The 26,353-nt window shown below is 35.0% G+C and overlaps 2 protein-coding genes across 6 annotated transcripts in view; one reads left to right on the top strand and one right to left on the bottom strand.

Annotated features, from left to right (window-relative positions):
- LOC105032015 (V-type proton ATPase subunit G-like) overlaps nucleotides 1-2,397 on the top strand; it is a 26,869-nt gene extending 24,472 nt beyond the window's left edge. Inside the window, exon 5 of the mRNA XM_019846149.3 lies at nucleotides 2,186-2,397. The gene's annotated coding sequence lies outside the window, so the exon portion shown is untranslated. The remainder of the gene's footprint in view (nucleotides 1-2,185) is intronic.
- Nucleotides 2,398-5,372: 2,975 nt separating this feature from the next.
- Nucleotides 5,373-25,190, bottom strand: LOC105032014 (protein ARV 2). Of its 5 annotated transcripts, none has more exons than XR_012142172.1 (11): nucleotides 24,765-25,190; nucleotides 24,594-24,641; nucleotides 23,314-23,403; nucleotides 19,844-19,889; nucleotides 19,674-19,756; nucleotides 19,479-19,573; nucleotides 15,884-15,950; nucleotides 15,689-15,764; nucleotides 14,936-15,185; nucleotides 5,603-5,701; nucleotides 5,373-5,500 (listed from the first exon to the last, which is right to left on the bottom strand). XR_012142172.1 is itself a non-coding variant. In XM_010906334.4 (10 exons), the coding sequence occupies exons 1-10, from the start codon at nucleotides 24,894-24,896 to the stop codon at nucleotides 5,469-5,471; spliced, it is 768 nt and encodes a 255-aa protein (XP_010904636.1). In that variant the 5' UTR covers nucleotides 24,897-25,189; the 3' UTR covers nucleotides 5,373-5,468. The 5 variants fall into 5 exon arrangements, 2 of the variants coding, with proteins under 2 accessions (XP_010904636.1, XP_010904637.1); XR_012142171.1 differs by having other exon boundaries at nucleotides 5,622-5,701; XR_012142170.1 differs by having other exon boundaries at nucleotides 5,373-5,701.
- Nucleotides 25,191-26,353: the final 1,163 nt, after the last annotated feature.

Genomic DNA, 26,353 nt, shown 5'->3' with positions numbered 1-26,353 from the left:
AGCTATATATATCTACATATATATCTATGTGTATATATATCTACATATATATCTATGTGTATATATATGTACATATATATCTATGTGTATATATATGTACATATATATCTACATATATATATATATATATAGATATATATATGTACATATATATATATATATATGTACATATATATATATATATATGTGCATATATATATATATATATATGTACATATAGATATATATATATATATGTACATATAGATGTATATATATATGTACATATAGATATATATATATATATGTACATGTAGATATATATATATATATATCTACATGTACATATATATATATATATATATATATATATATATATATATATATATATATATATATATATATATATATATATATATATATATATATATATATATATATATATATATATATATGTACATGTAGATATATATATATATATATATGTACATGTAGATATATGTACATGTAGATATATATATATATATATATGTACATGTAGATATATGTACATGTAGATATATATATATATATATATGTACATGTAGATATATATATATATATATATGTACATGTAGATATATATATATATATGTATATATATATATATATATATATATATATATATATATATATATATATATATATATATATATATATATGTATATATATATATATATATATGTACATATATATACATACATGTAGATATATATATATATATATGTATATATATATATATATATATATATATATATATATATGTACATATATATATATATATATATGTATATATATATATATATATATATATATATATATATATATATGTACATGTAGATATATATATATATATATATATATGTACATATATATAGATATATATATATATATATGTACATATATATATATATGTACATATATATATATATGTACATATATATATATATATATATATATATATATATGTACATATATATATACATAGATATATATGTACATATATATGTACATATATATATATGTACATATATATGTACATATATATATATGTACATATATATGTACATATATATATATGTGCATATATATACATACATACATACATATATATATATATATATATATATATATATATATATATATATATATATATATATATATATATGTATATATATATATATGTATGTATGTACATATATATATGCATACATACATACATATATATATGTATGTATGTATGTACATATATATATACATACATACATACATATATATATGTACATACATTCATATATATATGTATATATATATATATATATATATATATATATATATATATATAAATATATAAAACTGTCGATTCACTCTGGGCTACAACTACGATTACGATATCCGGTTTAAGATCACTAAGCCAATCTTGACCTTCTTTCCCCATGTCAGTTGCTTCTCAACTCTTCTAGTCGAGTCACTTCATACCTTCTAGAAGGCCATTTCAATCGTGCAACTTTCAGGTTTGGAGATACTCGACTAAGAGGTAAGATCGTAGTTTACTTTGATTTTGCAAAAGATTTATGAAAATTATATATATATATATATATTGATACACACACACACACACACACACACACACATATATATATATATATATATATATATATATATATATATATATATATATATATATATATATATATATATATATATATATATTGTAGGTTCTATATACTCTATTTGGCTTAACCTTCTTCCTAAGATATTTAATCCCAATTTAGAGCATGAAAAACCGGTAAAAAGCTATTCAAGTGCGAATAACAACAGAATGAGCAACACTAGCTAAACATTAGTGTAAATCTTTTAGGGAGTGTTTGGTTGGGGGGAATTGAGGTCCGAACTGAGAATTGGAATGGATGATTCTCATTCCAATTTTGGGATGGAATGGAAATGACCCAATTTATCTAAAACTCAATCCTTATTCTCCTCTATGAATTCAAATTTTCATTCCGATTCCGATTATGGTCATGAACCAAACGCTTCAAAAGATTTGGTCATTCTGGTTCTCATTTCGATTCTAATTCTGATCGCGAACCAAATACTCTCTTAAAATCAAGTTATTCTGGATTTTATACTGATAACTGCATTTTCGTTTGTTTTGTTACTGTTGCAGATGACACAATGGAATAGCTTCGTGAAGGTAGCTGGATAAATTTTTCTGGGTGTGTTATTCTTAATGATGTTATTGTTCACCATTTGTTTTGATCTATGGTAGCACTGTAATTTTTTTTAAAAAAAAACACATAAATATGACTGGACATGTTTTCAACATGGATGTACCAGAAGCTACATAATATGTATGCTCGAGCTATTCCTTGGAGATAACATGTTTTGCTGGATTATTTTTTAGAGATTAAATTTTTGTTCCTTTGTTCTTTGCACCATACTTGCTAACTAGTCCAAGTGTTTTCATTGGATATGAAGGTTTCTAGTTACATATTTTGACTAGACTTTCCATGTATCTGTGAAAGGATCTAAGTTCTGAAGAGGCCAATTGATGAACAACGCTCTCAGGAAGCTTATATAATGGCAAATCTTTTGTAGATTGAGTTGAATCCAATGATTTTGCTGGAAACCCGCAACAAATAAAGGAAAATCATAGTAGATCCTGAGAGAATGGTTTGGATGGTCAGCGTTGTCAAACTAGTGCTCAAGACGAGACATGTAATGCAGTTGACTGAGCTGTTTACATTACCCAAATCATGGAGTCATGTTTTAAAGACGTATTTCTTATCTTGTTTCCATGTTTGAGATGATTTCTACTGTCTCTGCTACAACAGTGAGAAAAGTTATGATGCATCATTTGTTGCACATATAAGCTTACGCTCTCATTTTGGTTACTGATTATATAGCGTTGGATCCATTGCCAAGAAGTTGATGGGGATGAATATCCATTGATCTAAACCGAACTTTAAATTACTAACATAAGAATAACCATCCTAAAGCCATAACACTGTAGAAACAACAACAATCGGCATTGCCATATTATTTTTTTTTATTTTCTTTTTCATTTATTTATTTATTTTGGATAATTTGGGGGTCAAAGGCCCCTCTACACTTGTCGAACATAAAGTCCACAGCATCTGCATTCACAATGTCCTTAGTGGCACTAAGAAGTGCAGTGATGCAGGTTATTTATTTATTTATTTATCTATCTTGGATAGTTAGGAGGGTCAAACGCCCCTCTTCAGTTGTCTAACATGTAGTCCACAGCATCTGCATTCACAATGTCATTAGTAGCACCAGGAAGTGCACGCCTCAATTCCTTAATTATCAGCAACACACCCCCTTAAACCAGTCAGCTACCTGGTTGCTCTCCCTGCAAGTAAAAGAAACCCTGAAGCTCACAAAGTTAAGATTAAGAACATTTAGGGGTAGGAGTTGCCATTCTAAAGATTAAGCATCGAGGTTACTTCCTGGCTTTGGTGCAATGCAATCGGGGAGAGCTGCTTAACTGCAGCCAAGTTAGCCTGTAAAAGAGCGTTAAGTGATTTTTGTGTGAGAAGCGTTCTCTGGAACACAGGACCCACTGATTCGGCTTGGAAAGAAACAAACAGAGAGAAATTTGTGCAACATCTCCAGCCATCTCAGAAGAAAACAAGCTTGGAAAAGCAGTGGCAAAGTTCCAGTTCTTATTTCGTCGGTCACAAAGCCCTCTAACAGAGACGGCGCCGTTCTCCAAAAGAATTGCACCCAATATGACACAAATTTTACTTTTAAGCCATATGAGCATGCTTTTGTACGAGAAGCTGACCTGAATTTGAAATCAAGAACAAAATATGTAGCATGTCTTCATTCTAACAGCTAGAATTTGGTGTATGTAATGCATATGCTTGATGATAAAGATGAGGAACGATTTGGAATGGAGTTGAAGCCGAGGGTGGATATGCCTGGGCCTCGCCCCAGTAGGCAAAGCGAGATTAACCTAATACACAATACCACACCAAACCTGACCACCCACCAGTAACAAGATGATCATGGTATCTTATCAGACCTGTACAGAGATCAATCTTAGGCTGCAACATGTAGAATACGAAAGTTCCTTCAAGAATCAAAAGAAAGAGAAGGGAAGTCACTCATGCAGACGCGTTAAGAAGCAGAACATTAGGTTTTAGGGAATAGATTTGCACTGTTTCATTTGGAGTCAGTAGGACATCTGCATTCTCTGAACCATCCAGTACCACATCAAAGAAACTCAAGAACCTGAAAAGGCTTGTATGCAGAATCCTCATGAAGATAATCTCTAATACTTAGTAAGTTGCCTCATTTTGGGACAAATCGTGAACATTAACTAAACAAGAACCATCCTCGAAGTAATAGAATGTTGGCTTTCACCCCTATCATGCATCCAGAATGATTTTTGCTTGCAGATCTTCAATATCTCCTCTAGGCCTACATAACAATCGAAGTGGTGGAAAGTGGAAGTTTTAATAACACTCCTAAAGGAAATTACATTCTAATCGTCCCATTTCACACTATCACAATCCTCCTCAATCACAAGCAATGAACATAAAAGCTGCAGGCAACATTGGTTAGCAGACCTTGATCATTGTTGAAGTAAGATAGCAACGTATTGAATGAAACAACAAGGGGCAGGCCTGAATGATCTCCTTGGAAATTCATCCAGCAGTCTGATGGGCGAACAGTACATAAAGAAATGGTACAAGAAGGTAGTAGAGTAGCTGGGCAAGGGGAATTCATGAGTATAGACCAAGGGAATGAGAAACTTATGCATCTATGTATCTCATCAAGGAAACTGGAAGTATACGACATCACAATCAAGGTGGTGGAAACTTAACGTTTAAATAATAATCCTAAAGGAAATTACAACCTAATTGTCCCATTTAACACTATCAAGATCTTCCTACATTGCAAGCAACGAACACAAAAGCAGCAGGCAACATTGGTTGGCTGGCCTGAACATTGTTGAAGTATACTAACAAAGTATCTAACGAAACAATAAGAGGCAGGCCTGAATGATGTGCTTTGATCTCTATCCACCAGTCCAATTGCAGAACAGCACATACAGAAATGGCACAAGAAGGTAGTAGAGTAGCCGGGCAAGGGAAATTCACCAGTATAAGCCAAGAGGAGTGAGAAGACTTAGGCATCTATGTATCTATATATCTATTTATTGTATTCAACAGAGATCGACTGAATTCTCATTTCAGCCATTTTGCTATGTGGGACATAGTGATATGGACTTAATGACATTTATCAAAGGCTAAGAAAGTGGTGGAATAGAACTACATTTCTAAATACCTGTATCATATTGAAGTTCATAGTGAAGTGCCATAATATTTGATGTTGATGATATTTTGCATTATGCAGCTTGATGACCATTTAGGATATACAACAAAAGATGGTGACGTGAAAATGAACATGATGCGCCTCCACTAAGTGAGCAGCATTTTTCTCATGGTGACACCTGGTAGTATTAATCGGGAAACAATTATTTATACAATTAGTAAAATAGGAGGTTGAATGCAGATGGCCAGAGATTCTTGCTGCCAATGAATTTATGACAAACCAGATAATAGATGCAGTACCCAACGGTCAGTAAACAATTTGGCTGCATGTGCACCGAAGCATACTGCAAGGCACCCAGCAGTCTGCAACTGTGTTACAACTACAAAATAAAACATTTGCAACAATTTAGCAGATTTTTTTTAAAAAAAAGGAAGTAAATTGACATTATAAAGTACCATGCATTGCACCCATGAGATGTTAATTGAATGACAACAAGCCTTGAGGAATAAAAGCTTATGGGATGGTACAAGAGAGTATATTAGAGTCATCATACAAACTCTTCATGTTTACTACTTTTAGAAGTGCATGGATGGATGCCAGCAGTTACTCATTCGAGTTATGCAGTAAAGAAATGATTTGGTGTCAATTGCAATTACTTGAGAAGCACCATCATTGTGGCCAAATAATGCTATCCTGAAACAGGCTTATCCAACAAGTAATGTTCATTCACCATTGCTCAGAGTGTGACAAAATTAAGATTCAACTAGTGATTGTGAAATATGCATTATTTGGTTAATCAGATCATGCTCTCCATCCGCTTACATTAATAAGATTTATTCTCGGTACAATGATTAGATCATCAGAAGCTTGTTATTTTACAGTGAAAAAGAAAAATATGAGAATTGTCAATATGCATACATCTGTTTGCACAAATTATAAATATGACCAAGCTTACACCTGATTTTTTTTTCAAAAAACTTATAATCTCATGCTCCTGTTTTAGAGTTTAAATGTCATGTTTTTCAAATTTTACCACTGCACATAATTGTGACAAAAAATTCTTTATTATATATCTAACATGATTTTATCTTAAATGAAGTGTCTCCTTGAAAAACTTGATGTGATTTTAATAATTTATAAAGATCAATTCCAAATGTAAAAGCATATTACTCTGGCTGAGGCATTCCTTCTAAATTACATACAATAAAACAGAAGAAAGCTAGTGGGCCTCTCTTCACTTGAGGTGGTTAGTGGGATAAACTTAATAATTAATGACTTCTTCTATGTCATCCAAAATGGACAATCCCAAGGTTTTCTTCTATTATTATGATTAGGAGCTAAAAAACCTCTCTGGCAGGTGGTTGGTTACATTTTGAACTTTAATTTTGCCTTTTATTGACCCCCAAAATTTTAAATGCGGTGCATGGGGCCACATATGCATATGCAATCCCTAACCGTAGTAAATACCCCCTAGGTGACTACTATATATGGTCGGGCTGCATATAGGTCAAAAAATTGGTTTACTACAGCTGCATATGCAATCTACTTATCATTTTATGATCTAGGGATGAAAGTGGCTCAGATAACATATGTTCAAATCCATTTTTGTATCCGAATCTATTCAGATATGGATAGAAATTTGAGCATCCAACTAATATTCATATCCATATCCATTAAAAGAAAAATGAATAAGGATATGGATAGACGACTATCCAATCCGTATTTTAATAACCGATTCTATTTGTAATCCTATATAATGCTATATAGTACTCATGAACTTTTAAAGAGAATAAATGACCGCAGTAACATACTATTAACTTGATTTATTAGTAATTCCTTTGATTCTGTGGTCATAAAGTTTGATTATCCGACTTATTTCAGTATTTATATCCATACTTTCAGTATCCAATTTATATCTGTATCCATTTAAAAAAATATAATATGAATTTTTACATCTAGCTAACATGCACTTACATGGATTCATCAAACAAAACAAATATGGATATGGACATACTAATATCCGATCCGGTTTCAACCACATTATGATCACATCAATTGCCCTTTTAGCACCGCATGACCACATATATAGCCACTCTTATGCAAGCCCATGCAAACAAGGCATATTCAAGCTAATGGCTGAGTTGGAGGTGAGCTTCAACAAGGCCAGATATGCACAATTAACAATGTCAATATATTGATTGTACCATAATTATTGCTATTAAGAATCAAGTACTAAGTAATAAGCACTAAAAGCTAGAAGTTATTATCATTAGTATTGATGTTATTTACACAATATATATATATATATATATATATATATATATATATATATATATATATATATATTGCTATTGTCACCATAGGATATAATTCAGCATATGTGTGCAGTCCCTAGACTGCCTGCATGTGATAGCTAACCTTTAGAACATTATTGACTCCTTATTATTAAAGTTCTTGTTTGTGTACTAAAATCCTTTTTTGTTAATGCCCTCCCTGACAAAACATTTCGTTAGCAAGTTAGGACCCTACATAGAGGTGGGTTCTTGTGAGGACATATATATGGCTGACAGATTCCATCCTCTTTTTCATGCCCATTTGAGTTTCCTTTTTGGAGTCTCTTGAGTTGATCAACAACGGAAAAAAAAATAGCTGAAGATATACTTATGAAAGCTTCCTTTTTCTCCATTATTCCTGATTTGTAATAAAATTTGGGCTAACCTGAACATTCTACCTCAGAAATTTATGAGACTATAAGTCCTCCCAAAGGAATTTAAATAGAATTCCTATTTATTTTTGACTAAAATCATATTTAAAATTTTAAGGTCTAGAATAAGGTCCACAATCTTGGTACTGGGTACCGTATCATTACTTTACCAGTTGGATAGCGTAAGGTATGGTATGCACCTAGTATTGAAACAGCGTCTAACAATTTTTCTTAATTTTTATCTCGATACAGGTCGGCACGCTTCGGTACATGTCGGTACGCATCTTGGTATGCCGCGGTATAGGTCAGTATGCTAGTACAGGGTTTGTACCAACTTGAAGTTAAGTTTCGTACCGATTCCCTCCTAGTACCATATGCCTGCACCGAATAGTATGGGGTGGTATAGCAGACCATGATTTAAAACAAAAAAACTCAAAAATGAATAGTTTCAAATAAGAATTTCAATTATATGAAGCTCTATACATATGTCACCGATAATATTTATATTCAGTTTTGACTCAACAAAATTCAATCTATATAATAATAGTAAAGCAATACACGGATATTAGGGGTGGCATTCCGTATTGACACGTAAGATTACAGGATAATCTCTCGCAATGCCACATATCAAATTTTATTTTTTATTTTTTTAAAATAAAAAATAAAAGCATAAATCTATATGACTTTTAAATTTACTAATATTAATAGCAAAATAAATATTATCATTATTCTTGATTAAACCCCCGCAATGCAGGGGTTAAGTGCTAGTTATGCACCATAATGTAATTATATTTAAGTTCCCAACTAAACAAATGTATGGTTTGTATTTCTAATTTCTAGTTGGTTTTGCTATAAGCATGCATTTCATTGATTTCAGCACATAGAAACCATCATTAGGGAACTCAAATCAATATTCCTGCCTTATTTCTTGCAAACACAGCATTAACACAAGAAAACATAATACGAAGGCAAAAACTATTTTGGAGGTCAAAAACTACAATATCAAGGGTGAATAAGCTGTTTCTATACATAACTATTTATACCCTTCATCAACACAATCCTCGATGCAGCATGTTCTCATCACAAGACATCTTGGAACATCCTTTGTCTCAAATGTCAAGACAAGGCGGGACAGCAGCACATTCCATTCTATGAAAAAATCGAGACAACTCCGTCCCACGAGATTTAAAACCTTGGTATGCCCCGTGCCTTAATATTTTAAACATTGGTTGTAGTAGTAAAAATGTAATTTGAAAAAGATCTTTGGGCAAGCGAAATGTTATGCAATAAACATTTTTGTGGGTCCAATGATTCAAGTGTCTATTAATGGTGTTTTGTTGGGCATGGCATGGCATGCTTGTAAGGTGCCAACACTAGCCATGCATGTGCCATGGTATCAACTTGGGCTAGTTTGGCATGCGTAAATAAGCCAAATACCACTTCGGACCGTAATTTCTTTTAAAAAAGAAAAATCTTTGTTTTAGTAAAGCACAATTAGACTACCCCTTGGCATTGGCATTTCAATTCTTCATGAGTCCTTCATTGAATATAAGGTGTGAGAGTCGATGTCGTGGCAACAAGGAGAGGCTCAATTCGAAAAGCATTATGGTTAATGTTGTAGCTATTTGGGGCATTTATATAGAAAGACTTCGATGATGATGAAGTGGATGGCATAAGGCTTCCCTCATTCCTTGCCATTGAAAATATAAACTTGACGCATCAAAACTTTGAGGTCCTTTTAAATTATTAACAAGCTTCAGTCATCTTTCTTAACATTTAGGTTGAATGATTTCTAAGAATGATTAATTATTTTTATGCAAAAGTACATACTTAGTTGTAGTGTTTCACGTGCTCTGATGTAGGATAGCATGGAGAACCTTATATATTCTATCATGTAATGTAAGTTGTCAAGCTTATGAAAATAGATCAAATACTTAAAGGCTGTGTTTTATATTTGTTGAGACTTAGTTATTTATATTATGTTATGTTATTTTATTTCTAACTTTACCTATTTTACCCTTGAGAAGTCATTATGTAGTATTATTGAAACAGGGGTAACTTAGGACTTTTGCTTTGTGTTGATTATATAAAATCCCCTACATTAGATGGCTGGTGTATGTAGCTGATTATTTTCTTCAACATGGTATCAGAGTAGGTTCCCAAACCCTAGACACCTAGATGCCGCTACCTCCCTCTCTAGCCGCTGCCACCCATCTCTCCTCTCAAACCCTAGATGCCGCCTCCTCCCTCATCTCAAACCCTAGACGCCGCCTCCTCCCTCCCTAGCCGTCTCCCATCTCGTCTCTTCTTCTTCTATACGGCCCATGTTTCTGCTCTCAAATCTCATCAATCAACAACAACAACACACTACTCTCGCACTTTTGATCGAGGTCTCAAGTTGCTGCCCGTTTGCTTAGATCTTGTGCCTTCTAGGGTGATTTTGCTCTTGTTCATGAATCCACAGATGTTCTTTTGACCCCAAGCGGCATTATGCGAGTTCCAATGCATTTGCTGCTGGTTCATTCATCTGTAAGTGAGCTATTTTATGTGATCTTATACCCACACTCTTTGTTTGCTGTGTGCATCCCTGATCTAAACTGCTGTTGTGAGTAACATGGCTGAAGACAAAACTACATCGAGCATTGTTCAGACAACTATCCAACAGCAAGAGATATCTCAAATTATAACTAGAAAACCTGCTGGGATGTCAAATTTTTTCCTATGGTCTAAGGCAGTGGAGAAATTTCTAAGCGCTAAAGATAAGATCGATTATATCTATGATGATCCTCCAGACAATACTCACCCAAACTAGAAAAATGGAAGAAAGAGAATGATCAGGTAATTATCTAACTTTGAAACAACATGGAACAAAATATTGCTACTTCATTTATGTTTCATGACACTGCCAAGTCTTTGTGGCAAGATCTGAAGATAACATTTGCTCAAGAAAAGAATCAGAGCTAGATTTTTGATCTATATAAAAAGACGTTTAGCAACCTGCAAGGAGACAAATCCTTAACTGACTATTTCAGCAATGTCAAAAGCATTACTAATGAACTAAATCTTTATCAGCCTCTAACCAACAACATGAAAGAGCTAAAACAACATAGATCTGAACTGTGTCTCCATTTTTCTGCATGGGCTGAATCCAAAGTTACATTCTATCAGAGATCAGATTTTGGCAGAATCTTCCATTCCCTCTATGAATAGTCTTTGCTAGATTACGAGTAGCTAAGGATCAAGAAAAATTATCTTCTATTCTATCCCCTCCACGAGAAAATTCTGCTCTTGTTGGATTGACCTTCTCACATGGTAGGGGTGGCAGAGACAGAGACCGAGGCAAGTCTGATGGGTCCAATCATGTTTGCTCTCATTGCCATCTACATAACCATACAATGGACGGATGTTGGAAATTACATGGGAAGCCCTCTTGGGCAAATTCTATTGCTGAGGGAGACCTCTCTAGCTCTTCCTGTGGCTACAATGCTGCAGCTAATAATTCCATTGAGCCCATTCCTGCTTATGTCACTAAAGAGGAAGTACACAAGATCATTTAGGAACTTCAGACTCAAATGTCTACCTCTCAAAATTCTACATCGACCGTTGCCCACTCAGGTACAGCAGGCCTGTGTATCACATTGGATCATTGACTCTGGAGCATCTTCATATATGACAGGTAGAAAGAACCTATTTTCCTCTGTTAGTGCTAGTCTTATTCATCAAAGTGTGCACCTTGCTGATGGGCCTGCGTCGGTTGTAGCTGGATGTGATGATATTTCTTTGTCATCTTTGTTGTCCTTATCCTCTGTCCTCTTTATTCCTAAGTTTTCTATTAGTTTATTATTTGTAAGTCAATTGACTAAATCTCTGAAATGTAGTGTAACTTTTTTTTCTGATTCTTGTGTCTTCCAGGATCTCAGGACAAAAAGGATGATTGGTGAAGGCCGTGAGAAAGATGGACTCTACTACTTTGATGACTTCAGGAGCTCTCCATCTCAGTCTATTACTGCTATATCTGCTTCTATTCGTGATGTATCCGCTCTTCAATGGCATGCTCGTCTGGGACACCCTTCACTTCGTATTCTTCGTCAGATGATCCCCTCTGTGTCTAGTGAGTCTATAGTTGAGTGTGAAGCCTGTTAACTAGGCAAATCACACTTCAATCTTATCCCAACAGAGTCAAGTCTTGGAGTTTTGCATTGTTTGATGTTGTCCATTCTGATGTGTGGGGACCATTATGGATCTCCTCTATTAGTGGTTATCGTTACTTTGTGTCTTTTATCAATGACTACTCTCGGATGATGTGGCTTTATCTTTTGAAGAGTCGATCTAAGATGCTCGATGTATTTATTTTCTTTTACAATGAAATAAAAACTCAGTTTGGTATGCCTATCAAGATCTTTAGAACCGACAATGCATTAAAGTATGTTCAAACCGAGTTGGCTACCTTCTGTGACAATCATGGGCAAGGTCGGCGGAACTGGTACCGATGGCCAGATCGGCTGGCCGACGGTACGATACGGTACACCTCCGTTCCATTCCGAACCGAAGCGAACTGACGAAGGAAAATACGGACGAACCGGGGAAGAAAAAGAGAGAGGGAGGGAGGAAGAAAAAGAGGGAGGAGAATCTGCCGAAGGGGTGCCGAAGGGCAGCCGTGGTCGTCGGGCAGCGGAAAGGGCTCCCGCGGCTCCGTGCGGGGAACAGGGACAATCCGCCCCCGTTTCTCGGGGTTTTTTTTTAAAAAAGCCTTTTCAAAGTAAAGTCAGCATGGGGTTTACTTCACTTTGAAAATGCTTTTTAAAAAAAAAATCCGAGAAACAGGGGCGGATCGCCCCTGTTCCCCGCGCGGAGCCGCGGGAGCCCTTTCCACCATCTGACGGCCACAGCTGCCCTCCGACGCCCCTCCGACGGATTTTCCTTCCTCTTTTTCTTCCTCCCTCCCTCTCTCTCTCTATTTCTCTCTCTTTCTCTCTTTTTCTTCCCCAGCACCGGCATGTGTCGTTTTGCATGCCGGAACCGTCTCAGTTCCCCGCTGGAATAGTTCGGCACGCCCCGTACCGGGCGGTTCAGCCCGGTACGGCATTCCATGATCATGGGATTATTCATCAAACTTCGTGTTTATATCCCTCAGCAAAATGGGATAGCTCAACGTCAAAATCGTCACCTTTTAGAAGTTGCAAGAATGATTTTACTTCACATGTTTGTTCCCAAAATGTTCTGGAGTGATACTCTTCTTACTGCATGTTTCTTGATCAATCGTGCTCCTCATCTTCTGAATGGAAAATCTCCATTTCAGATTATGTTTCCCAATGAGAATATATTCTCTATTCCACCTAAAGTGTTTGGATGTTACTGTTTTGTCCATCTGCATAATGTTCACCACAAATTATCCCCTAAGGCTGTTACGTATATTCTCATTAGATATTCTCGAACTCAAAAGAGATATAAATGCTATGATCCGATTGGTAGAAGAATGTTTGTAAGTGCAGATGTCACCTTTTTTGAAGCCACACCTTAGTATTCGTCTAAGGGAGAGTCATTAAGCCAGTCTGTCATTTTTGGTCCTATTCCTTTGCCTATTGTCTCTATGGAGGAAGATGAGCCTACAATGCTGTGGATTCATCATGTCAAATTGAAAAACTTCTGTAGGTTTACTCTAGGTGCAAGAAAATTGATTATAGTAGACCTCCTGGAGTTGAGTTACCCACTCATACCTCCAATGATCCTCCTACTAGTCTCACAAATCCGATTCATTCTGATCTTAACATGCCTATAACATTAAGGAAAGGTAAAAGAGGAACTTCAACTTATCCTACATCCAACTTCACTTCTATATTACATCTACCGCAGAGTATTAGTTCCTTTGTATCCTCTCTATCCTCTATTTCTATTCCCAAGACATTTGCAGAGGCTATTACCATACCAGGGTGGAAGGAAGCTATGGATGATAAGATGAAGGCTTTGCTATCCAAAAACACCTGGACTCTTATTACTTTGCCTCCAAGGAAGAAGATGGTGAAATGTCGCTGGGTGTATACCATCAAGTACTTGCCTAATGGATCAGTTGAGAGACTTGAGGCAAGACTTGTAGTCAACGGCTTCACACATATGATGTGGATTATTTTTCACCTGTGGCTCACTTGAACTCTGTGAGAGTAATTCTTTCGTTTGCTGTCAATCTAGATTAGACCCTTCATCAATTAGTTGTTAAAAATGCCTTTATGGTGAGCTGGAAGAACCCACATGAACCAACCTCCAAATTATGTGGTTCAGGGGGAGGAATGAAAAGTCTGTAGACTGCAATGAGTTATTTATGGTCTTAAGTAATCACCAAGAGCCTGATTTGATAAGTTCAACAGAACTATTGGTAAATATGGTTTTACCCAGTGTCATTTTGATCATTTTGTCTTTGTATATCGTCAAGATAGTAGTGTAGTTATACCTGTGGTATATGTAGACGACAGTATTGTGACAGGAAACAACTTGCAGCTGATTGCTCAAACTAAGAAATGGCTCAAGGATACATTCCAGATAAAAGATCTTGGTTCATTGCACTACTTTCTTGGTATAGAAGTCATCCGTATGAAGAACAAGCTAAATCTATAGCAACGCAAGTATACTCTTGATTTATTACAAGAGATTGGTTTGCTGAATTCCAAACCAGCTGAAACTCCCATAGATTCTAGTCTTAAGCTGAAAACTAATGAGGATGAATTGCTTGGAGATTGTACATGCTATAGACAGTTGATTGGCAAGTTGATCTATTTTACGATGACTCGGCCTAATATCTCGTTTATTGTAGATATTCTGAGCCAATTTATGGATGCACTCAGACACTGTCATTAGGAAGCTGCATGTAGAATATTAAGATATCTGAAGAGCTGTCCTGGTAAAGGACTGACTTACCAGAAAAGTGGTCACTATCAGCTCACTGCTTTTACTGATGCAGACTAGGCTGGCTCCTGTGAAGATAGACGCTCTACTACAAGTTATTGTACCTTCTTGGGTGGCAATCTAGTTACTTGAAAAAGCAAGAAGCAAAGTACTGTTGCTCGTTTCAGTTCAGAGGCAAAGTATCATGCTATGGCACATACGATTGGAGAACTCATATGGCTGAAAACTTTCTTGCTAGAACGTGGTCTTCCTCATCCTGACCCTATGCAAATGTTTTGTGACAATCAATCAGCTATTTACATTACTGCTAATCTAGTTTTTCATGAACGAACTAAGCATATAGAAGTAGACTGTCATTTTGTTCGAGATGCTGTTTTCAAGAAACTAGTGACTACACCCTTTATTCGCTCAACTGATCAGACTGCACATATCTTCACTAAGGCATTATCCAAACAATCCTTTCAAAGCTGTTGTTTCAAGCTGGGTCTGTCAAATTTATATATTCCAGCTTGAGGAGGGGTGTTGAGACAGTTATTTATATTATGTTATGTTATTTCATTTCTTACTTTACCTATTTTACCCTTGAGAAGTCATTCTGTAGTATTGTTGTAACAGGGGTAACTTAGGACTTTCGCTTTGCATTGATTATATAAAACCCCCTACATTAGATGGCCGGTGTATGCGGCCTATTATTTTCTTCAACAATATTGAAGTACTGAATATCAATTTTTCATGTTCTTAAAACTCAAAGTTTTAAGTGCAAACCTCTCAAAGCCACTGCATTTGATGATAGAACAAATACGTCAATAATGAAAAGAACCGAAGAAGGGAACTCCCAAACCTGCAGAAAGGAAAAAAAACAGATATAATTCAAAAAAACACACATGCACACAGAATATGATCTATAGTGATAACATCTATTTTTTTTTTCCTTAACAGAGAATGAATGAATCTACATACCATCATTGCTATGAGAAACAACTTGAAGTAGCTTGAAATAAGAATGGCCAGCATAATCTCTTTGCACCTGAGTAGTTTATAAAAATAACAGTTTCAGAGTAAAATTGAGTCAACTCCTTTAAATACTGCAGCCATACTATGAAGTTCTTTGAATCATTTGATAACATACATGATTCATGATAAAGCGTATAATGAACCTCGGAAGTCACATATCAGCCAGAGATTGAAACAAAACTGGTCGCACTTGACATCTATCATACTATTAAATTAAAGCCAAGCTGTCCCTCCATCTGTGAAGGTCCAGACATTCGGACCCACATGTTAATTTTCCAAAATATGTATTACATGGCACCTTTTGAAGGAAAAGGCATTGCGCCTTTTGCCTCTCCCACCTCATGTCTTTACACAGTCGATCTGAATGGTAGGTTCCACACTATCTTATGGTTCAAGTGTTTAGTTAAAAAGCCAACCATATGGAATCATAACAAATTCCATCGGTGCATCCGGCAAGAGGACTCCATCAGCATATTTCCAGAAAATAGAGGACTCTATTGGCATATTCAACAAAGAAAGGAGAGGTAGGATAGAGAGGGTGAACACAATCAGCAAAGAGAGGAAAGTATTTTTTTCTTTTTAATTGCAAGGAAGATGGAACCACCTAATTGATTTAAAAGAAGGAAACAGTTAAGAGATGCATCAAAATCCCCTAAGCAAGGGAAGGAGATAAAAAGGAATACAATCTTGTTTGCAAAAACATAGGAGCTGCTTTTGGTTGCAAAAGTAGACAGTCACTGAAAAGAGCAATGGCTAAGCATGGCAAACAAGCTTCCAAAGTAGAGTAGCTTAGGAAGATCTAAGAGTTCCCTTATTTCCAATAGACCAAAATGAAGCAATTGCATATTCAAACTTAGGTCTGAAATTTTTGGGTGTAGGAAGCTCTCCAAGCAGTCCAATGAGAAGGCATGAGGAGGGATATGAAAAATATATTGAGATAGTTAAGAATTGTAATCCAAATTCTCCGAGCATAGGCACAATTAAGTAGCAGGTGCTGAGCACCAACATAATTCCTAAAGAAACTTCTTCCCATCTTCGTGGACCACCAACATAATTCCTAAAGAAAACTTACAGATTTGCTTTCTACCACAATTATTTACAAGCAAAAAGCCCATGTAACGAATCATATACATTATAAAATGTAAAAGAGTAAAGTATGATAGTGTTTAGAAAATGTAATATCAAAATATGAAACAAATTAAGTTAGCTTATAAAAAAGAGAGCTATATCAGAAAATAGTTTAATATTTAGCCAAGTTAGGCAATTTATCAATAGCAAATCCGATGAAGCATGATATCTGAATTCAAAGATCAAGATTAAATAATTTCTAAATTCAACTTCAAAAGCTTACTAACATTTAAAATTATAGCATAATGACTACAATGCTAACATAAGAATCCCATTGAATGTTAGTATTATCTATTTATTAAAAAGACATTGTTATTGCTACAACAGCAATGAACCAAGATACTAATAATAGTTATCAGCAATAACAAAAAAGAGATAGTATTATGTTAGCTCTACAATGCTAATGTAAGAATCCCATAAAATGTTAGCATTATCTATTTATTAAAAAGACACTGTTATTGCTGCAACAGCAATGAACCAAGTTACTTAAAATAGTTATCAGCAATAACAAAAAAGAGATTGTATTATGTTAAAAAATATATTTTAAAACTAATAGTTATAATGCACATGCAGATGCATACGACTGTTAAAGGCTTTGGATTTGGAATAATTTAACTAATGTCCAGATTCTAAGATCTGAAAATAAGTAACACATGGTTAACTTTTTTCTTAACTAATGCATTATATCTCATCTTTGCCTCTTTTTCAGAATAGGCACATTGTGTGTCCATAAAGCATCCTATATGCTCTATTTTCCACCTCTCAAGAGTTCTTAGAGTCTAGATATACTAAAATATCTTTCTTCAAAGTTTTTAATTCTTTCTTTCTTGCTAAATTGGATTTTCTCTCACCTATTGTTTCAGAAGCCAGAATGAGTTGGTCAATTTCCATGTACTATTTGTACTTGTTTCTTTTCATATTCTCAAAGTCCAACAGAATTGGAATCCCTTCTTTTACAGAATTCTAGCATGTTTAAGCTTTTTAAGAGAAATCTAATCAGGGTTATTATGGAATTAAAAACTTTGAGAAATATAGCTACTTTTATATGGTTCTAGGATTAACACTAGATACTTAAGATAGAGATAATGTAGATTTGCAGCCATATGATTGCTACACTATTGACAGCATAAATTAGCATATGACAGGTCTTGAGGAAAACATATCAAGCAATCTGTTAAAAAAATCATAGTATTACATGGAAATCATAAGGTGTTGTTATCAATTCGCAATGGGAATCCAAGGAGAACATATGCAGATGGAAACTATGAGTCATTGCTCTCAGCCACATGCATGGAGAAGAAACACTACATACATGCACGCACAGAGAGAGGGAGAGAGAGAGAGAGATGCATGGGAATCTCAATGGATGAAACCTTAGAATTAACATGGAATTTTAATTCTAGTTTACAGCAGTAAGGGAATGGATGGTTCCCATCATAATGAAAATGGGAATGGCAAGGGTTTGCCTGGGTGCGGCAAAACTCTCATCTATATAAACAGATTGAGATTTAAGTCATACAACAAATAATATTACTACTTTAAGTTAAGACGTAAATAAAACATGTTAAATGTCATTATAAACTAAGAGTCTAAGCACTGAAGGGCTAAAAAGAGACCCAGCATGCCTCTCATTACATTCGACTGTAAGGATTGGATCACAGATCCTTTTTGATAGTCAATAGATGTAGGAGCCTGTGCATAGTGGATTTGGTGCACTTTTGAATTCATTAGTTATGGGAGGTCTGATTTCAGGCAGATTTGTGTGTGGAGAGTTTCAAATCGGCTTTGAGTTGTGACACGGAATCATCCTAGCAGGCCCCATCCAGAGAATAGGTGCACAATGACTTGGTGAGGGAAAAGTCGGAGAAAGAAACACGTATATCTCAACAGCTGGGGGCAACGACCATCCTTCCATGGAAAGCCATTGCCGCCCATGGCTCCTTCACAGAACTTTCCTGTGAGATGAAGTTGAAAGAGACTCTTGCAAATCATGCACTCAATTTAAGAGATTACTCTTGGATAGTGTTTTGTGGTGATTAAGAGGCTCTTCTTTCGATTACAGCTGTCTATCTTTAAAAAAATAAAATAAAATGAGACACTGGGATTGTGACTTGTAGTGCATTTAAATTGAAATCTGACGTAGCTTCATAGTTGATTCTTGTTTGACTTGTTGTGAACTCCGGTAATTGTAAGCCATCAAACTTCCCCTAACTGTAATACACATAATTAGAACTATTTAACATTGCAAAATGCAAAGAAATGTCAAGCCTAAGAACATGCATGCCAATTTTACAAACAAAATTTCCAAATCTGAGAATCTGAGACATCCTTTACGGAAAATTACTTTCTAAAAGAAAATGATAAAATATTCACCAAATAATGAATGTATATACTATTGAAGGTAAACTTGTACCTAGTAATATCAAGTGATAAATCGAGAAGAAACTTTGTCCCAAGAACTATAACAGATATAAATACAAAATTTCCCAATAAAACATCCATCAACACCTGTAATCAATATATAGAAACAAAAATTAAGGATTAGTAGCTAATAAAGATTATTATAACAGTGATGGCAAACATAACTTGCACTAGAGAACTACATTACCTTTCCACATGTCCAAATTGACACCAAAGGGCTCCCAGATGAATCCCAATCATCCCTACTATTACTTATGAGAGAAATCCTGCCTTTAGATTGTTAAGGTCTTGGATAAAGCAATATATTCATGTATAAGCTAAAATAAGTCAGACTTCTTAGCTAGGCTGAATGGATACATGCATCTAAAAGAAAATAAACAAAACTGGACTTCAAGAATACTCCCTGCAAATTATAGGACATCAAAATCTGTAAGCAAAATAATCTGTTACAATATTAACATTCTTATGCAAATATAATCTGACAATTGACAATTAGAAAGGACTTTGAAGGACCAGAAAATAAATCCAAGAACAGAGTGAAATTAAGATATAGCATCTGTGTTAAAAAAAAAAAAGGATGTACGGCACAAAAGTATTGTTGGTATCTCTTTATCACACAAATAGTAAATCCTTTTAATGCATCACCAAAGAAACACATAGTAATATAACAATTTTTGTTTACTGAAGTACCATATCTAATTAAAGAACAGAATGGGATGAAGTGATGGAGAAACCAATTTGGCTAGCATAAAGATGTGCAACAAGCCCATAGAAAGGATCAGTCACAAATACGCTGAAATATGTTTTTCCGGGTTCAAAACAACAATAAGTCAACCACAAATTTTGGGGATAAGGTTTGACAAATGACTGAAGTTCAAGGCTATGGTAGGAAGAAGAAAAGGCAAACATAATTGAAGCTTATGGTACTACAAGGTGCTAGAATGAAATTTATGGACAAATAAACATAACAACTGAAGTTGTAGGTGATGTAAATGTGTAAATAAATTTCTAGCATACACAAAGTTGGGCACACAAATGGACTCAGTTTGACCAAACCTATTGCTAGAGAAATAAAGATGTTCACTGTTTAATGTGTGAGGGAGAGGCATCGAGGCAGGAGGGGGGGGGGGTTGTGGTGGGGAGGACATTATCAAGCAATAGGAAGAAAAGAGGGATTAATCATAATCACGGAGCTGGCTATCAAGCAATTAGAGATTGAAATTGACCAAAAGGGCCAAGTTAAAGGAGAGAATGTCTCCATTCACCAAAGACTATAATGTACCCCTTAAAAAAGTGACCATATAGGTTTGTTTTCTCATAATGTTTTGAAATTTTCCTGTAAAACAAATTTGTAAAAAACAATTGTTACCAATGTTATGAGAAAAGAGGTAGGAGGGTTCTATATGCTGTTTCCATTCACTTGTTGGCATACCGGACAGCAAGAAAAAACATGTGGTTATTGATGCTAACAAGGAAAGGATTGGTCCACCATCATAATTACCATTGTGGCGAGGTGGGAGAAATTCCACACCACTGGGAAAAAGGAAGTTCTAAGGTGTAGAGCACATTTTCCGCCACCATAATTAGGGTTCACTTTCTACCCTTGAGATTAAGTTAGTTCTGCTCATCATCTGACTAGCTTTTACAATTAATTTAACAAAAGTATATAGGAATGCTTTTGCAATACATCATAAGCATCAAAGCCTCAAGTCATTATTACAGACTACAAATCATGCAGCTTGTATTTTTAAAGTTGACATTTTGATGATCACATATGCATTTTCTCCAATCAAGTCCTACATGGAAACATTTCTTTCAACATGTAATTTGAAAACTACCATGTGATAAAATTTCTAAAACACAATTAATGCAACTATAACCATGACCATCAAGCCTTGTCTCAACCATAGTTGCCAGAATCGAGCATGGGTATGAAGCAAATGCAGGTGAAGGTGCAAGGAAGCAGATATTTTAGAAACACTTCTAGAAGGAAGCATTTAGGAAGCAGGTGCAGGTTCAACATTTCAATAAGATTCCAAATAGGTGCATTACCCTAGGTGGAAGATTCCAGCTACTGATGTCTCTTTTAACAAATGGCTGTCAACATATGTTGACCCTGCAACTCCTTAATCCTGGCTTGAGACTGGCACCAGCGGTGTTTATGACATGAATTAGTATGTCGGAATGTATCTATTTAAACAAGTGAATAGCATAAAGATGGTGAAATCATTAGGTTTGGTCTTGTCCCATGTTTTAGGGAAAAAATGATAAAAATGGCTCTGCTAACACAATGAACAAGGTTATGGTAACATCAACAACATTCATAGATCAAAGTAAATAGTTCAATGAAAGAAAAGCACGTAGTTTGACCAACATAAAAAGCAATACACCACAACAATTTTATATAATTTTGCTATTGATTGAGTAACTTCCATAAGGTCCTGCTATGTGATGACAACTATCTGATTTATAAGTACCCTTCCATTCAGCAAACATGAATCAATCAAAAAGCAAAAGGACAACATTCATTTTCTATTGATGGATCCAAGATAACAAAGAAAAAAATTGGGTTTTATTGTGTTTTTATAATGTTGCCCAGGCCCTCTATATAAACACAAATGTTGCATGATTGTTTTAGCAATAAAAGAGAAAAGAATGTTATAGCCAGAAAAGAAAAAGAAAATGCAATAGTTTATGTGACTTGTGTCTTTTAGGGCCAAGAATAGGTGCAAAGGCTATGAAATAAAACTTTGAGTTATACATTAGGATAACATAGCTTGCACTTTTCTACAGCTTAGCTAAATATGCAACAAAAGTATGACCACACAAGGATTCCAGATCTAGGGTCACTAACACCATTCCTAATAGACAGGCCTGATCTGCAAAAGGCAAAGCAGGTAAAACAACAGACCCACAAAGTTCAAGTTACAGTTAGTACAGACTAATATTTACCTTAAAGTATCCTTCAAGGAATCACATGGGTGTATTATAGACACCGGATGTTAAAATTTACGATCAGCTACCTCTAAATAATATAAATAACAAGTCCCTCCAAAAAAAAAGAAAAATGAAAGTGTTCTACCAATAAAAGAGTGCATGAAAAATATCATAATTTCATATATTTCAAAACTTTTAAAATCTACTAGATTGCTAAACATAATTAGTCAGAACAGAGCTGCATTTATACGAAATAAGAAAAACCTCATAACTGAAAGTACTATCAAACTTAACACGCATTATGTATGGTAACATGCTACTGCACTTCACCGCTACATAAATCATATGGATAAAGAAAATGGGCCCATCCGTTCGCATCACAATGCAACGAAACACAAGGATGCACTCAGAAGCATGTATGAGTGCATAATTACATGATTAAATAGATAAAAATCACATTTTTCGTTATCAATAGTAAGGTCCAATATGGCATTTATCAGAGAGAAACATCCAAAAGTGATTCCTTAAAAGTTGTGCTTCAAGTCAAGATCAGAAAGCTGTATTATGTCAGCATAGAGATCAAAAGCATAAGTCATAATATAGATCTTATGACATTGTCGTAAGTGGGCAACTATCAGATGCAATGCTATGAAGCAAGAAAATCTAGATGGCCAAATTTTAGTTAACATGAAAGAATTTTGAAGAGAATGTGATTCGTAGAGGAAAAAACGGCCATAGCATGCATATATGTAAATACACACTCACAGGCCTTCAAGATAAGAAATAAAAGAAGCCAGAACACATTAAGGGCATCTCATTAGATCAGAAATAACAAAAGGGAGATCAAGTATTAAAAATTTAAAAAATTAAAGGCTGATGTGTTGTTTTACCTTCGTGTCATCAGCATCTAAGTTCAGCATATTGTACAGCAAATGCCGATACGCCTTAGTCTTGTGTAGAATCAGATCGATCAGGATAATCTACACAAATAATTGTTATCATTCACCATAATAATACAATAAAGGTTACAATCAAACATGCATAACTGAGCTAAAAGAAAAAAAAAACTGACATTCTAACAAGTTGATAATTATACAGAGTTTTGAAGGTGGTATGACAGAAAGTGATGAGGTGAAGAACATCACCATATTGTTTTAGATATTTGACAGACATATGTTAAGAAGCTTGCTATGCACCATGGTGGAGCTGAACCAGTAAAAAGCTTTAATTATTTTAGGGTTATTGTTGCTGTTGGTCATCTAGTTTCATTTACTTCCTCATTTGCAGGAAAAAAATAAGCATGACAATCTGTCAACACCTGGGGCTGCTGTAAGTAGTTTAGATTTTAATATTTGGTGCCTTCCCCATATTACTTACATTTCGCACATTTTTCAAACGATGAAAAAGATAATTTATGACAAGTATGGTTTTATAAATTTCAAGAATGGGACAGTATGACCAGTACCATACTATTTTGGCACAAAACTAACAACAATACAGGTGTCAATATGCCGAAATAACTGTTCTATTACCTAGCGCGCCAGTCCTTAACAGTGTCTACTATTATTACCCTATCAACCATACCAATCGCTATCAATGGTTTTTCCATTTTGTGAAGATGTCAATACTGTCACTACTGGTACCATACTGTTCCGATGGAAAAATGGTATGGGGTTCGACACTGATGTAATGATGACAGGTCTTATTGCACTATACTTGCAGTAAACTTTTGCGGGAATACTTCATCTTGTTTTGAACCACATTTGACAGCATACACAGACCTAGAGCAAAAAAGCTTAATGGAGAATTTGGAAATTATTTGCTTGGGTAACCAAACATTTATAGATGAGGTCCTTTTCTTATCTATAGAAATGAACCCATTGACATGCTTTTTAACATCAAAAAATTGGGAAATTGAGTTGACAAGTCAAATAAATGTTAACCCAAAAAGAAAAACCATTCAGAAAAGATTATCTTTAATCAGCTCAAACCACCAGAAACCAGCTCAACTGACAGAATGTTTTGAACCCTATGACTAGCCATCGACTGTAAACAAAGTTTATTCAGTGAAACTTAAAGATTTAACAAGGTTTATTTCCAAGAATGTATTTAATCGAAAGGAAAAAAATGGTGGTTTTTTTTCTTTTTGGGAGGGGGAAAATTAACGTACCATGAACTCGCATTCGATATAGGGATCGGCTACGGCCTTGCAGTTATCCTGGGAAAGAGAGAGAGAGAGAGAGAGAGAGAGAGAGAGAGAGAGAGAGAGAGAGATTAGAATGGGTTGAGATCGAGAAGGGAAATAGAGGAGTGGACAGAGGCGAGGATCTGTTTCTCTTACGCATTTCATCAAACGAATGTTGCCGGGAGAGTACTGGACGAAGAGCGTCTTGATCCCCCGGCCGCAGTTGACGCACCGCCGTTCCTCCTCCACCGCCTTCTTTTCTTCATTTTTGGTGGTTTTGAGGCGCATCAGGGAAACACCGCCAGCACCCAGTTGGTCCCTCGAAAAAAATTGTACTTCGAGGCGAACTCGGTGTTTGGGGGCAATTTTTTTTTTTTTTTTTTCTTTATCGACGCCGACTCCTCAAATACCGAAACACCGTTACTTATTTATTTATTTTGACGGGCGACGGCAGCCTCGACGGCGATAAGATCGGCAGTGAATGTGATGCCGCTTAGGCAGAGAATGGGGACGAAAGGGTTGATGTGAGAGAGGGGAGGAAGAGGAAGAGGAAGAGGAAAGGCGTTGGTATTTTTTTTTTTTTCCTAAAAAATTCTGATAGTTATTACTTCGTGCCTCGCATTTTTTTTGGCCCGACCCAACGCGGCCCGTTGGGTTCGTCCGCTACGGCTTAGCTAATCCACTTATTGTCGAGTCGGGTCGGATCGGATCGGGTTCGAATCACCGACTCATGGCCCCCACAACCCGTCAGGTTGTAGGCAAGTATTATATTATTTTTAATATTTACAATGTATAAAATATATATATATGTTTGGGTGGTGGGTTGGAAGGGGGATGTGAGATATCAGATGGGATATTTGCTTTAGAGATTTGTGATCTATATGATATTTTATTTATTTTGTTATGCTATATGATTTAGGCTAAAGATTATGAAAATAATAACTGGAACAGATAAAATAGGTTGGGGGGTTGGAAAAAAGTCGGGCAGGTTAGCTCGCGGTCGAGTTTGGGCCAAGCATTCTTAACTTACTGGTGCGTTAGACCGAGTTTAAGTTAGGCCCTATGAGCCTTGATATGTGATCTCAACCCGGCTCAACTTGCAGATTACCACCCCTACATATATAAGAGTGCATAGGTCCTGCATCATCCAAATTTTGAGAACACATATACGGATTCTAGTATATTTAAATAAAATATATCTTATTACAATCAATCATATTTGATTATAATTTATCATAATATTAAAAAAATTAATATAGTGGCCGAACGATATCTGAATCTATTGATTTTGTAAATATAAAAAAATAACCACCACAATAATAAATTTTAATATAAAATAAATTATAAACATAATAATTTATATTTTTCTATTATTTATCTTATGCCTCTTTGGCCCACAATATCGAACCCTATAAATAATATTATTAAAAAAAATAAATTTCAGTCTAGCCATGAACACCACATAATCTATAATAAATGTGCCCATATAGTGAAATTTCTATGATTTTAGTTGGCATTGGTCCCATCTAAAACTTAGATGATTCGGCGAGTGCCCATGCAATAAAATATATATTAAATTTATAAAATAATTAAACTTTCATATATTTCAATTACTTATCAAAAATATATATAATTCTCAATAAAGTATGGTCAAAACTACAATAACAAAAATATCGATCATCTTTAAATACAATAAAAAAAAAAATTCTTTTTTTTTTTCATTTCTTTCTCTTTTTTGGAGATCA

The sequence above is a fragment of the Elaeis guineensis genome, chromosome 6 (assembly GCF_000442705.2).
Source record: "Elaeis guineensis isolate ETL-2024a chromosome 6, EG11, whole genome shotgun sequence".
NCBI lineage: Eukaryota > Viridiplantae > Streptophyta > Magnoliopsida > Arecales > Arecaceae > Elaeis > Elaeis guineensis.
Note: the sequence above shows the minus strand (reverse complement) of the source record. Positions and strands in the feature narration are given on the sequence as shown.